This window comes from Schistocerca nitens, chromosome 4, assembly GCF_023898315.1.
Source record: "Schistocerca nitens isolate TAMUIC-IGC-003100 chromosome 4, iqSchNite1.1, whole genome shotgun sequence".
Classification (NCBI taxonomy): domain Eukaryota; kingdom Metazoa; phylum Arthropoda; class Insecta; order Orthoptera; family Acrididae; genus Schistocerca; species Schistocerca nitens.
In genome coordinates this window covers 377,240,251-377,253,423 of record NC_064617.1, presented here as the reverse complement: position 1 = coordinate 377,253,423, position 13,173 = coordinate 377,240,251, and the positions used below count along the sequence as shown (strand labels likewise).

The window sequence follows — 13,173 nt, the reverse complement described above, 5'->3', positions numbered from 1 at the left end:
TGGGCATAAAGGTTGAAGAATAGTAACACCAAAACTACCAGAGCACACAAAAAGCATATCTGCGAGCCAAATTGTGTGTTTTCATGCGTGAGTTGGTAGTGCGGTAGATTGTTGTACAAAAAATTCGGGGGTTCATTTTGTCTGTTTTTATTTTATGGGACTGGGGTTCAAATCCCAATGAGGGCAAATTAGTTTTTTCCCCACTGTATTGTGTGTGAAAGTGTTACATCGAACAACATTTTCCTGACATGTAAAAGGGCTGTTTCGAGTTTACAACAATGTCCTCTTGGCAGTCTGTTTTTGATTCATTTATTTGAAAGTAGTAAATCTATAGAGTACCTTCGTAATTTCACAGAACAGAAAAATACAGAAACAATTGCATCACATGTGTCGAAGTAGTAGTAGTAGTAGTAGTAGTAGTAGTAGTGGTGGTGGTGGTGCTACTATTTACTACTACTACTACTACTACTACTACTACTTCCACACTTGTGATGCAACTGTTTCTTTATTCTTTTGTCTCACTGTTTCTGTTTATTCTGTGAAACTACAAATGCTCTAGCTGCTTCATCATAAGTCATGTCTGTTTGCCAAAAGAACATTTCTACAAACTCCAAAATGCCTTTTTACATGTCAGGAAAATGTTGTGCCACATAACACTTTCACACATAATGCAGTAAAGGAAAAAAAAGTTGTTTGTAGGATTTGATCTGCGGATGGCGATCTAGCGCTCTACCATCTCCTGTATGGAAACCAGATATCTTGCAGAAATGCTTTTCACATGCTCTGGTAGTTCTGGTGTTACTTTTAATTAACGTTTACGCCTGTTCTTTTGGAAGACAGCACATAGTACCAACTAAATTTGAGTTGTGGTTGATAGTCTATCAGCATACAATGTTTGGTCCAGATCTGAGTGTCCGACATCTGGAGGTTTGGGCGTAAGGCCCTGGGAGGGGAGGACATTCCGGAGAACTACTGATCGTCTAGGGAAAGTCAACCATGACAAAACTCTTCCTTCTGGTGTGTAAGATGTATGTGGCACTTGCAGCACATTGCTCTTGTTAACAAACTCATTAACATAAACATCTTTCATTTACACAATCATCCTTCTTAAAACAAACATCAATTGGCAAAAACTCAGAGTAAAAGTTGCTTAATTTTAGAGCCAATAATCTCAGCCTTCAGACTCACTTGTAGCCACATTGTTTGATATTCACAGCCATGAGATGCAATGGGATGAGGAGCCAGTGACTGACATAAAGCACAACAATCCTGTGAGTTTCTGCTGCACGTGTGAGACTCTTACACACTAGAGTGCCTTTTGGTACAGAGCTGTCATGGTGTAGGAGGACATCCTGTGAATGTTAGCAGACTGAAGTAGTCCCAGACGGATAATTTCTAGCCAGTAGCTGTTTAATTTTATTGGGAATTTTGACATGAAATGACACACAGAATGAGGTGTCCCTTACAACCATTTGAAAGAAGTGCTTAAATTTTATATTCATACCTCTTTTAGTTTCTGAACAGTGGAGGATTGCAGATGTAAAAACTGATGCATTTCTGTCTCTCACCATGTAATATGAGCTTCAGTTGCACATAAACCTAAAAAGCTGTCGTGGACTATGGTTCAGGGATACCAACATGTGTTGCAGTTAAAAAAATAATTTTTGGGAACAGAATTAGAAAAGTGTTCCTTCAGTTTCATCAAACAGTTTGAATATTTCTTATTTACTGAAAGAACTGTCCACCAGATTTTGACTTGGTGTCATTGTGAGTCTAATAAACTTTAAATATTAAGTGTTTCTGCTGTTTTCTTGGTCTCTAGTTTCAAAATAAATAAATAACTAAATAAAAATCATTCATTATGTTAAAGAGCTAAGAAAAAGGTATAGGTGCTTTATGTGACAGAACAAATGTATGTAAATGCTATTTTTGGTTCCAGATATGGCTGTAGGGGATACTTGTGGTCCTGTGAGTTACATTCTATATGAAAAAAGTGTGGTATGAATCAGCACTCATATACAAGGGGGAAACAATGTGAGCATACAAAACATAACTGCAAAATTATCATACATTTGACATTCACCATAGTTCTGAAGAGCGATAAAGACACAATGAGTGAAAAGTGCGTGCTGATGTGTGTTGTATCGACGACGGCCCTTCAGCATTGTCAGTGGAGAGCAGTTTGTAATCTTCAATAAGCATTAATTAGCATTGGTGCTGAGTACACCACAGTGATTACACAAGAGATTTAACATTCTCCAAGAACTATTTTTCAATATATACGAGATGTAGCCAATGAAATGAAAAGTGATACCTTGCTTAAAGCAAAGGACGCCATCGACCAGAACTAGTGTGCTATGCACATGACATGGGATCTTTCGATGGACAGTGACCACAGAACAGAGCAGAGAGCACATGTTTTATCCCAAAAGATAATAACTGTTGAGGTTTCCTGTGTTCCCCCATGTCAGTCATCTAATACTAAGAGCCCTTTCCTCATTCTTGCATAATACACAGCAGTTGTTACTTCATTTGGCACTAACATACATACACTCCTTTAAATTACACCCATATTCATCGTGGCACATTAGAATCAGTAAATAGTTTCTGAGCAACTAAGAATTGTTTCTTTCACAGACATTCAGTTGATAAATAATTCTTTTTCACATTTAAAGTGTTTTTACACTTAATATATGAGCTGCAATTTAATGTTGATTATTCAATGTTCTGTTTCAAAGATTTCAGTCCAGGAACATGAATCAAAGTTACCTGTTATGGTGTGGATACATGGAGGAAGTTGGTCATCAGGAGCAGGAACCTCAAATTATTATGGTCCCGAATTTCTGATGGACCGTGGAGTAGTGTTTGTCAGTATCAATTATCGCTTGGGACCATTTGGTAAATATGTCAGATTTAATTTTATTTTAGTTACATTTTGTTTAAAGTTTACCACTCTAGCTAAAAAACAATAATAAATGTAATTTTTGGTAATATCAAAATACTTATTGTACAATGCTGGAATTGTGGGACAGTTGCTCAGAAGGTCAGATAATATTTTTTAATTGATAAAAATGTTTTATATCAATGTGAACAAGTTGAAGTATTTGTATTGGCAAAAGTTTAATGACAATATCAGTATCAGTGCTTCCAGGGCACCGCTGAAGGGCAATACTCATATGTGGATGGTACTAGTTAGACTGGGGAGTTACAGTTAAAGATTGATGGGGTTAATCATTTTAGCAAACTTGCAAGAACTGTTGTACAGTCATAAATTTCACGGTCTTTCCTTTTGGTGTGAGTGGTGTGAGGTTTATTAAATAACAGTTTGCACTGCTGTAGCAGTTGCAGGAAGGATTGTTAGACCTCTGTGGGCAATCTGGCTGCTATTGGTTTCAGTTCAGCCCAGCAAAGAGGTTCAGAGAGTGCGAGTGTGAGGCCCTTGCATTGTACTGCACCAGGGACATATTTTTGTGTATTTTTGCCGACACTTGGCTTGCTTCAGGCTTGCGGCTCATGACAAAAACCAGTGAAAGGTTTGCTTATTCCATGCATACACAATGCCATTTCACCAATCCTGGATTTGAACAACAAAGAGAAACATGTTTCCAGTCTAACAGTGTAGCTATGACCCTTGTGCTAATGTGTGTGCGTAGAGTGGGAGAAAACTTACTACCTGGAAGGGCTGGGGCGAGAAGTATTTCCACCTCTGGAACGGTGCTTAAAATGCACATTTGTTATTTACTGCATGCAGCCTACATCTGCACTACACATTGATACATTGCAAATGTTGCTAGTAGGCAACAATGGCATGAAAATTACTGAATACTTGCAAACTGTGCCAATTTGATTAACAGGGGCTATAATTTGTTGAACAAACTAATTATCTGTTGTCAGTTCACTCATTTATTTTTCCTCCATGACATTTCAAGATGCCTGTCATGCCATCTTTTTACATTCATTTGTGTTGTGAACATTATTTCTTTATTAATGATGTTGCAGAATTATACAATGGACATTTTTAAGACAGTTATTGTAAAACATCATAAGTAAAGAGACAATGTTAATGACTTGTAAATAAATGCAAACATCTGAAGATGTGGTGAACATACACAAAAGTACTCTCAAAAATGCTTGTTTTGGAACATAATTTGTTGATGGGAAAGGGGTGCCATTCATATCAATGTGTTACCCGAAACCATTAAAGTCACGGGTGCTATAGTTTTGACTTAATGTGCTAGGAGTGCTGTTGTCGTGTATGTGAACAAGGCGTGCAGGTCAGCAAAGAGTGCACATACTTGTCTTAGACTGTGTGGAGCAGATACTCCCGAGCTAACTTCCAAATTGATAAGACATTAAGCTTGCCTGTGCTCTCATTATATGGTGTTGAAAATGAAATGACAAGGGCCACTAAATTAGGCATCATGCTAACAAAGTGTGTGTGTGTGTGTGTGTGTGTGTGTGTGTGTGTGTGTGTGTGTGTGTGTGTGGTTTTTTTTTTTTTATCTCTGAAATGTTATGGCACTGCACCAATAATACAACAATTTATAAGCTAATACAATGACATGACAAAGGTTGTGGAGTACCTTTTGATATGGTCCTCCTTTTGTCTGATCTAGTGCAGCAACTTGATGTGGCATGTACTCAGCATGTCATTCAAAGTCCCCTGCAGTAATATTGATCCATGCTGCCTCTATACCTATCCATAATTGTGAAAGTGTTGCCAGCACAGGGTTTTATGCAAGACCTGACCTCTCGTTGATGTTCCATTAATGTTGGATTAGATTCATGTAGAGTGGTCTGGGTGTCCAAATAATTCACTTGAATTGTTCAGAATGTTCTTCAGACCAATCACAAATATTGTGATCCGGTGATATGGCACGTTGTCATCCACAAAAATTCCATCATCATTAGGGAACATGAAGTCCATGAATGGCTGCAAATGGTCTCAGTTGGTTCAGTTAGACAAAAGACCCAATCCATTCCATTAAGCACAGCCCACACCATTATGGAGCCACCACCAGATTGTCCAGTGCCGTTTTGACAACTTGGATCCATGGCTTCATGGTGTCTGCACCACACTTGAACACTACCATCAGCTCTTACAAACTGAAAAGTGGGACTCATCTGGCCAGCCATGGTTTTCCAGACATCTAACACGCAACTGATATGATCTCGAGCTTTGGAGAGGCGCTGCAGGCGATGTTACGCTATTCGCAAAGGCACTCGCAATGGTAGTCTTCTGCTGTAGCCCATAAATGCCAGATTTTGCCACACAGTTTTAATGGATACATTCATCATACATCCCACATTGATTTCAGCAATTATTTCATGCAGTGTTGCTTGTCTCTTAGCACTGACAATTGTACACATATGCTTCTGGTCTTGGTCGATAAGTGAAGGCCATTGGCCACTGTGTTGTCCATGGTTAGAGGTTATTCCTGAAATTTGGTATTCTCGGTGCACTCTTGATGCTGTGGATCTCGGAATATTGAATTCCCTAACAATTTTGAAATGATATGTCCCATACATCTGGCTCCAACAACCATTCCATGTTCAAAATCTGTTGATTCCCATTCTGTGGACATAGTCACATTAGGAACTTTTTCACATGAATCACCTGAATACAGATGACAGCTCTGCCAATACACTGGTCTTTCATACCTAGTGTATGCGATACTATGGCATCTGCATATGTGCATATCACTGTCCCATGACTTATGTCACCTCAGTATGTATTGAGCACCATCAGTGGTAACCATACTCGATCATGACGGTTGTAAGTCCTCTAACCTGATAACATGGTTCCTTTTAGGCCTGTAATGTATTCATTTTTAAATGTGTGACTATGAGGGATGAATGATAAGGCAGTTGCGGGAGCCTATAGTGGGCAGTACAGCCACCCTCTTGCCCTCCTGTTGTTAGCACTGTTAACTTTCTTCCAGACGACTTCCAATTCTTTGGTAAAGGCATGTACTGAAGAAATAGTTTCTGCTGATGAAGATTTCTAAAATACACAGAGGAAGGGCATTTGTTGTCCATATACCACTTTATATAGCAAGAGCCCCTTACTTTTGTGGATTTTAGATTCATGACTGGCTACTACAATGCCAGCAGCTCATCTCAGTTTTTGCACTTGTGGTTTACGTAATGACTCAGCATTTCCTTTCTTGTCCTACCCTACACTACTACTTTGTACGACCGTCACAGCTTGAATGACGTGCACTGTTTTCTAATGTAAACTTTTTTAGTAGCGTACTCAATTTTGTGATCAATTCATTCCTTGCAAACTGTTCCACATTCTTTTCCTGGGTCCACTGCCAGTAGTTATCCACAATTGTGGTTGTTGGTATACAGTGAAGCACACTGCTGACAGTCAGGATCACTATTCTGTACCACCTACTATTTATTGGCTAAATCGTCATGCCTGTACTGTTTGACTTGGCCCATCTGCATTAGCACATTTCTTCCTTGGATGTGTAGTACTTTGGATTCAAATTCAACATCTTGTGAGACTGCTAGTGGATTCTTTCAAATGGAGAAGCCTTGTCAATGCCGTGTGGTCAGACACCAATATGAAATGTCTACCATGCAGGTAACAACATGGGCATGACTCATACAAACTTCTTTCATTTATTTACTTACTTACTTACAAACACAGTTCCATAGGACCAAATTGAGGAGCAAATCTCAAGGGTCATGGAACATGTCAGTACATGAAATTACAAGATAGAAGTAATAACAGATAAGATAAAATGTTTATGAACCCAAAAAAAAGTCAAGCCATAAGTTTAACTAAATACAGTCAACAATATTACATAGGAATTGGCAGAATAGGAGGAGTGACCCATGAGAAAACTCTTCAGTTTTGATTTGAAAGTGCATGGATCACTGCTGAGATTTTCGAACTCTTGTGGTAGCTTATTGAAAATGGTTGCAGCAGTATACTGCACACTCTTCTGCACAAGAGTTAAGGAAGTGCGATCCATCCGTCTTCTCGGTGTTCGACCTTATGACTGCCTCTTTCTTCCAGTTTTTAGATTTGGTCTCACCTTTTATGCCTTTTACTGTGTGTGTTTAATGTTTATTATTTTATAATTTGACTCCCTTGATTCTATCCATCCACTTTTAGCGGACCCTCTTTCTTCTGTGACTAACTTCGGATTTGCGGGACTGATGACCTTGCCGTTTGGTCGCATAACCCCTCTCAATCAATCAAGTGCGATCCAAATGCAGATTGGATTTCTGCGTAGTATTAAATGATTGAAAGTTGCTGATTCTTGGAAATAAGCTGATATTGTTAACAAGAAACAACAGTAAAGAATATGTATATTGAGAGGCCATTGTCAGAATACCCAGACAAGTGAACAGTGGTTGACAAGAGGCTCACGAATGTACACAACTTACACCACTTACTGCCCGAACTCCTCATTTCTGAGCCAAAAATATCCTTTGAGAATGGGAAGAGTTACCCCAAAAATAATACCATATGACACAAGTGAATAAAAATAAGCAAAGTAGACTAATTCTTGTGTCGAATGATCACTTACTTCAGGTAGCATTAGAATAGTTCAAAATGGCAGTGCTAAGTCTTTGAATGAGATCATGACTGTGGGCTTTCCATGACAGTTCACTATCTATCTGAACACCTAGAAATTTGAACTGTTCAGTTTCACTAATCATATGCCCATTCTGTGAAATTAAAAAGTCAGGTTTTGTTGAATTGTGTGTTAGAAACTCTAAAAACTGAGTCTTACTGTAATTTAGCATTAGTTTATTTTCTACAAGCCATGAAATTATCATGAACTGCACTATTTAAAAAGAGCCAATGTTACACACAACATCCTGTACTACCAAGCTAGTGTCAACAGCAAACAGAAATATTTTAGAATTACCTGTAATACTAGAGGGCATGTTATTTATATAAAAAATTTGAATTGAAAGGAGTCATTTATTATGTTTGCTAATAGGTTTTGTATGTTGTCTATCTGTGTTTTTGTATGTTGTCTATCTGTGTCTTCAGAACAGAGACTGGAACCTTATTTATGCCTACTGACTTCCTATTTTTGCTCATTATCTTCCTGACTTCAAGTTCTGTTGTGGGGAAACATCATTTTGCTTTCTGCATTATTCATTGCGGGTGCTACACATTCGGATTATTTTGTTGCAACTTCTCTGCCATACCAGAGAATTAGAAAAGCCTTAGGAATTGGCAGATTCTGAAAATGAAAATTTCTCTACTTCCGATTCGATCTGTATGTTGTTACACTTACGTTCTTTTTCCAGTTTTGTGTTTTATGACATACCATACTACTTTCCGTTAATTTTCAGCATTATGTATTATTTTGTCATCGAATGTTGTTTGCAGCAAGCAGTACCCTCCTCTGTATCTTTCTGTAATTGTGACCGTAATTTATGAACTATGGGTTAGTGTAGTGCTTTCTTAAAGAACTGAGGCATTGAAGTGTGTCAGAGGACGTTTGAATAGCCACAGTTATCCATCTGTTTTTCATAAGTATTGCTGTTGAAGTGATTACTCTTGGAAATGTCTCCTCAAAAATTAAACATAATAAAGAATTTAGAGACATTAGCACGTATATTATTTTCCATATACACATCATCCCAGGTTTGATTTTCCATTATCCTAGAAATAGTGTGTAATTTACATTGAGAGAAGAACTTGTTGTAGGTCTTCAATTTTGTGGTTTTTACATATTCTTATTATCTGTTAGTAAAGATCAGAGAGCAAACATCTCTATAAAATACTTTATGCTCTCCCTGTCAGTATCTGCAAGTATGTGGTTTAACATTTACACCAAAGTTTTTTCTATATCCTCATAGCGTTACTAATTTCATCTTCAACAATTGTGTTTATGTTCATGTCTCTGCATACTATTATTTTAATTTTGAGGCCTGAGACTTTCCACGACCCCACTTAACTTGTTGAATAAAGAGTCTACATTGCCACTAGATGAGCAGTACATGCACAGAAGGTTTAATTTGTAATGGATGCCTAGCTTTGGTACTTCATCAATTCCCAGTTCAAAATGTTTATTGACCCTAATTGTGATCAGATCTTCTCTAGTGTTAAAATGTGTGCCACTTCGACATTCGAAGGTGATGGTACATTAATAACTTGCACAGTCATGTGATGACAGCACTGTGTTGTGTTTGTGTGTTTATGCCAGTGCTCTCTTAGACATAACACTATGCTGTTCAACTAGCCCACTGTACTTTTAAAATACTCTATATTTTGATGAAGAGTAGACAATTCTGTTAGCACACTGAACTCGCATTCAGGAGGACGCTGGTTCAAACCTGTGTCCGGCCATCCTGATTCAGGTTTTCCATGATTTCCCTAAATTGCTTCAGGCAAATGTTGGGATGGTTCCTTTGAAATGGCACAACCAACTTCATTCCCCATCCTCCCCTAATCCGATGAGATCTATAACCTCGCTGTTTGTTCCCCTTCCCCAAATCACCCAACCAACCAATAGATAATTATGGGCAATTTTTTTTTTTTGTATTTGTTCTCAGTTTCTTTTCCTTTCTGATAACTTGTGAGTGTGTGTTCTGGTGTGGAGAGATCTCTATAAACAGGTTGAGATTCTTTCAAGGGAAGGAAGCTTGTCATGATTTATCGTAAAATATTGCATAGTCCACCTACTCCTACATCATAGGTGACACTTTCTCTCTCTCTCTCTCCGCACAATAGTGTCAGCAGTTATCCCTGTCTGAAGTCTCCATGAATTTATTTCATGTTCCTATCATATCTCGCCCAATACTTCATAGGCTTGTGACTGGGGCACCTCAGGGTAGTGACACCTCTATTGGAAATGCTCTGTCCTACAAAGTCTTGCATCCTGTCTAGCTCATAATTACTCCCTAAGAGTTCTAGCAAAAACAATATGTTGTAGAGGTTTAAGATCCAATGGGCCTACTTTGGAGAAGGTAATTCTTAGAGACAGTATGTAATAAAATCCAGATTGCTGCTATAGTAGTTTAATGATGTATTTATTGTGATGCATCCATTACAGACCACCAGCAAAATTTACATAACATTTTTAATTTTATTATAATGTTGGTTAATCATGTTTCCAGGTGTACAAATTTGGTACTTATGTCCCTATGTCATCAGGGGTCACTGTCACCCTGTACTGTGTTAAAATGTGGAGTAGGTTTAGGACTCGTATTCTATAAGCAGTTTTGTGGCTTGGTCAGTTGTTTGTGTCTATCTATTATCTTTGGTTAGGAATTCAGTAAAATTTTCTGTGTAATGTTTGTTTAAATCCATTCGTTCATTTCAAATGTCATCGGGGTGTTTGTATCATGTATGCAGATTTCTGTCTCTTCAAGTACATTCATTGTTAAATCTTAAGGTAATATGTGTAAAATTTTTGTTGCTAATTCCATTCATTCTGAGTTGTGGTTACCATTATTTTGGTGATTGAAGAATGTAAGAGGATTATTTTTGCTAATACTCGTGTGCTTGTTTTTCCTGAGTGAAGTCTTTACCATATATTATTGTTGGTTGTACATGCGAACTGGACACTTGTGTTCTTCATTAGTTCATTTAATTTGTTTGATCATTGTACCTAAATATTTTATAGGTATGTAGGTTGGTTTTGTGTTTTTCAGTGTTTCTCTGGACAATTTTTTATCCTTCTGAATTTTTGGTTGCATAGGTAAACTTTTTCTTTTGTATGTTTGCATTACTATGTCAGAGTTGAAGCCATTTTGTTGTGCTGTTCATTGTAACGTATCAAGTCCTTTTTGAATGGCAGCTTGTTCAATAGTAGATTTTGTATTCTGTTGATCACAGCTAGAAATTATGCGTGCTTGTGTGCCTTTGGGTGGCATGAATTGGCATGTATCATGTTGTCAGTTGTTCTGTGCTTTCTGTAAATTTCAAAAATGTGTAACATATTGTTGTTAGTGATTGTGAGGTGCAGAGAATTATTTGATTTGTTTCTCTCTGTTTACATGGTGAAGTGGGTTTTAGGATGTAGTTTATTTAGTACTTGATTGATATGTTGGATGTCATGCTCATCTCCATCTATAAGGGCAAGCGTGTCACCCATGTATCTAAAATAATAGATAATTTTCTTTGTTAGGGATCTGTGGCAAAAAAAAAGTCTGATGTATTGTAAAAAAATATTGCCAAGCTGCTGTCAGTACTGCAAATCTTGGTTTCACCTTCCAGTTGGGAGTTTCTATTATTATTGAATTAATAATTTTGTGCTGTAACGAAATTGCAGAGATCTATCATTTCTTGGATGCCTGCGATTCAAATTTTTCCACTGGTATATTTGTACACAGATTGGTTATGCCATTTGATTGCAATTACCAATCCGTATACAGGTATACAAGTCCAGGAGGTAATTACAGTCATACAGAATACCCTCTCATTATATAGAAAAATGCCAGTCGGAGGAAGCAGTGTTAAAATATTACTTCTATGTGGAAAATCCTTACAAGCTCCATAAGTTAGGTTGCCTCATCAATCTCCGCCAATGTTGTAACTGAGATTATTGCCCCTTGTAAGGCTCCACTCTGACTGTACGAAACTGCTGTGGATAATCCCTTCAGAAAGGGATCCAGCACTCGGTGGTTTGCCTCATGAATGATTGCTCAACTGGTGTTAGTCTCATTTGTAAGGCCACAGGTCTTTGCTTTCACTTTTTTGGTTGCAGTAGAACTCCTCTCTCCCCTCCCCAGGCTTCGTAGTAATACTGTTCATTTTTTTGCATGTGCCGTAGTTGCTTCTGATGTGTGAGCTTTGCCAGTCAGCTGAAGTCAGGTCACATTCATGAGTTGTTTGTCATCCCAGTGTGCTATCACTGGTGCTGCTGCCACTGTTGCCTTAATATCTTCCATGAACATGTTAATGCTTTCACACAGGAGGATCAGGATTGTTTGTATTTTTGCATATTCCTTTATGAGGCCTGTTTATGTGTGCAATTCTTTGGTATCCACACACAGCTGTTCTACTTTCTGCAACTAGTGCTGTTCTGTCTGCTGTGTTGAAACCTTCTCTGTTAATAGCTTTCTTCCATAATTTGCTATTCAAATTCGGGGTGATAATAATAAAAACAACAAAAAGGTGTGCAAAGGTGACATATACAGTGCTGCACTCTCACTTTTGATCTGTACTGAAACCAGACTGCCATCATGCTGTTTCCTCGGTGCGATTGTTACACTGCCTCCGTATGAATTGTCACAACTTCACAATCACAGTGTTGCATTCATTGTGGTACTGACACAGGCAAAGAGGCTCTGGAGGTATTAGTCTGTGGAGCTGAATGTAGAGGCAATCACAGAGTTGGATAAGTATGTTTGGAAGGCTGTCTAGGAAACGTATTGTGAGCTGATGGTACCCGGTGTTGAAGACCTCTGCGTCAGTAAATAAATTAAAAAAAAAAGGTGGAAGTCCAGCTTTTTTTTCTCCTCCCCGAGTTTCGACCACTGCATTTTCATACATTATCCAACGAAGTAAATATAAATTCCGTATTGTTCATCTTCGAATGTAGCAGAAGTTCAATGTACTACGAAAATCCGACTGGCAAGACTGTTGCCAGTAGGAACCTGATGAAATGTGAATCAAATGCAGTATTCTCTTCACCATAAGAATAATACGAATATAAACATTTTGCCATGCATTCTTTCGTGTTTGCTGCTATCTCATTTAAATCCTATCTGCCTAATAAACTACGAAACTAGAGTGAGACAACAGCAAACGCGGAAGAATATACGTATCGTGTCATGTTTATATTCGTATTATTCTTATGCCTGATAGTGATACAGTCAGAAATGAAGCACGGCAACTGACTAGATTTTTAAATCTAAGATGACTAATTTCTGTGCAGAATTTGATGTACTAAAGAAGCGGCCGCAAAGATTTTCACACGGAGAAAAATTTTCGCCTAACTCTCGTTCAGAACATGTATCATACGCAGTCTATTATTTGGTTCTTGTTGATCATTATCAAAGAAAGCAGCAGTGTTAGTAACAACAAATAGCAGTCTCTTGCCATTGTTTCGCTAATGAGATGATTCCTCACCTTTTTTTTTTATTATTATTGTAAGCGGCGGTAGCGCGCACAAAAGCAAGCCATGCCGCGAGCAGCGACAGGCCGTAAACACGCACTATCAGAATGCGACAAACAATGCATGACAC

General features: G+C 38.1%; 1 protein-coding gene across 2 annotated transcripts in view; it reads left to right on the top strand.

The window, feature by feature from the left end:
- Positions 1 to 13,173, top strand: part of LOC126252805 (venom carboxylesterase-6-like) — a 152,161-nt gene that overhangs the window by 62,938 nt on the left and 76,050 nt on the right. For both annotated transcript variants that reach the window (XM_049953742.1, XM_049953741.1), the window contains exon 3: positions 2,739 to 2,898. In XM_049953742.1, the coding sequence (XP_049809699.1) occupies positions 2,739 to 2,898 (160 nt within the window). The remainder of the gene's footprint in view (positions 1 to 2,738; positions 2,899 to 13,173) is intronic.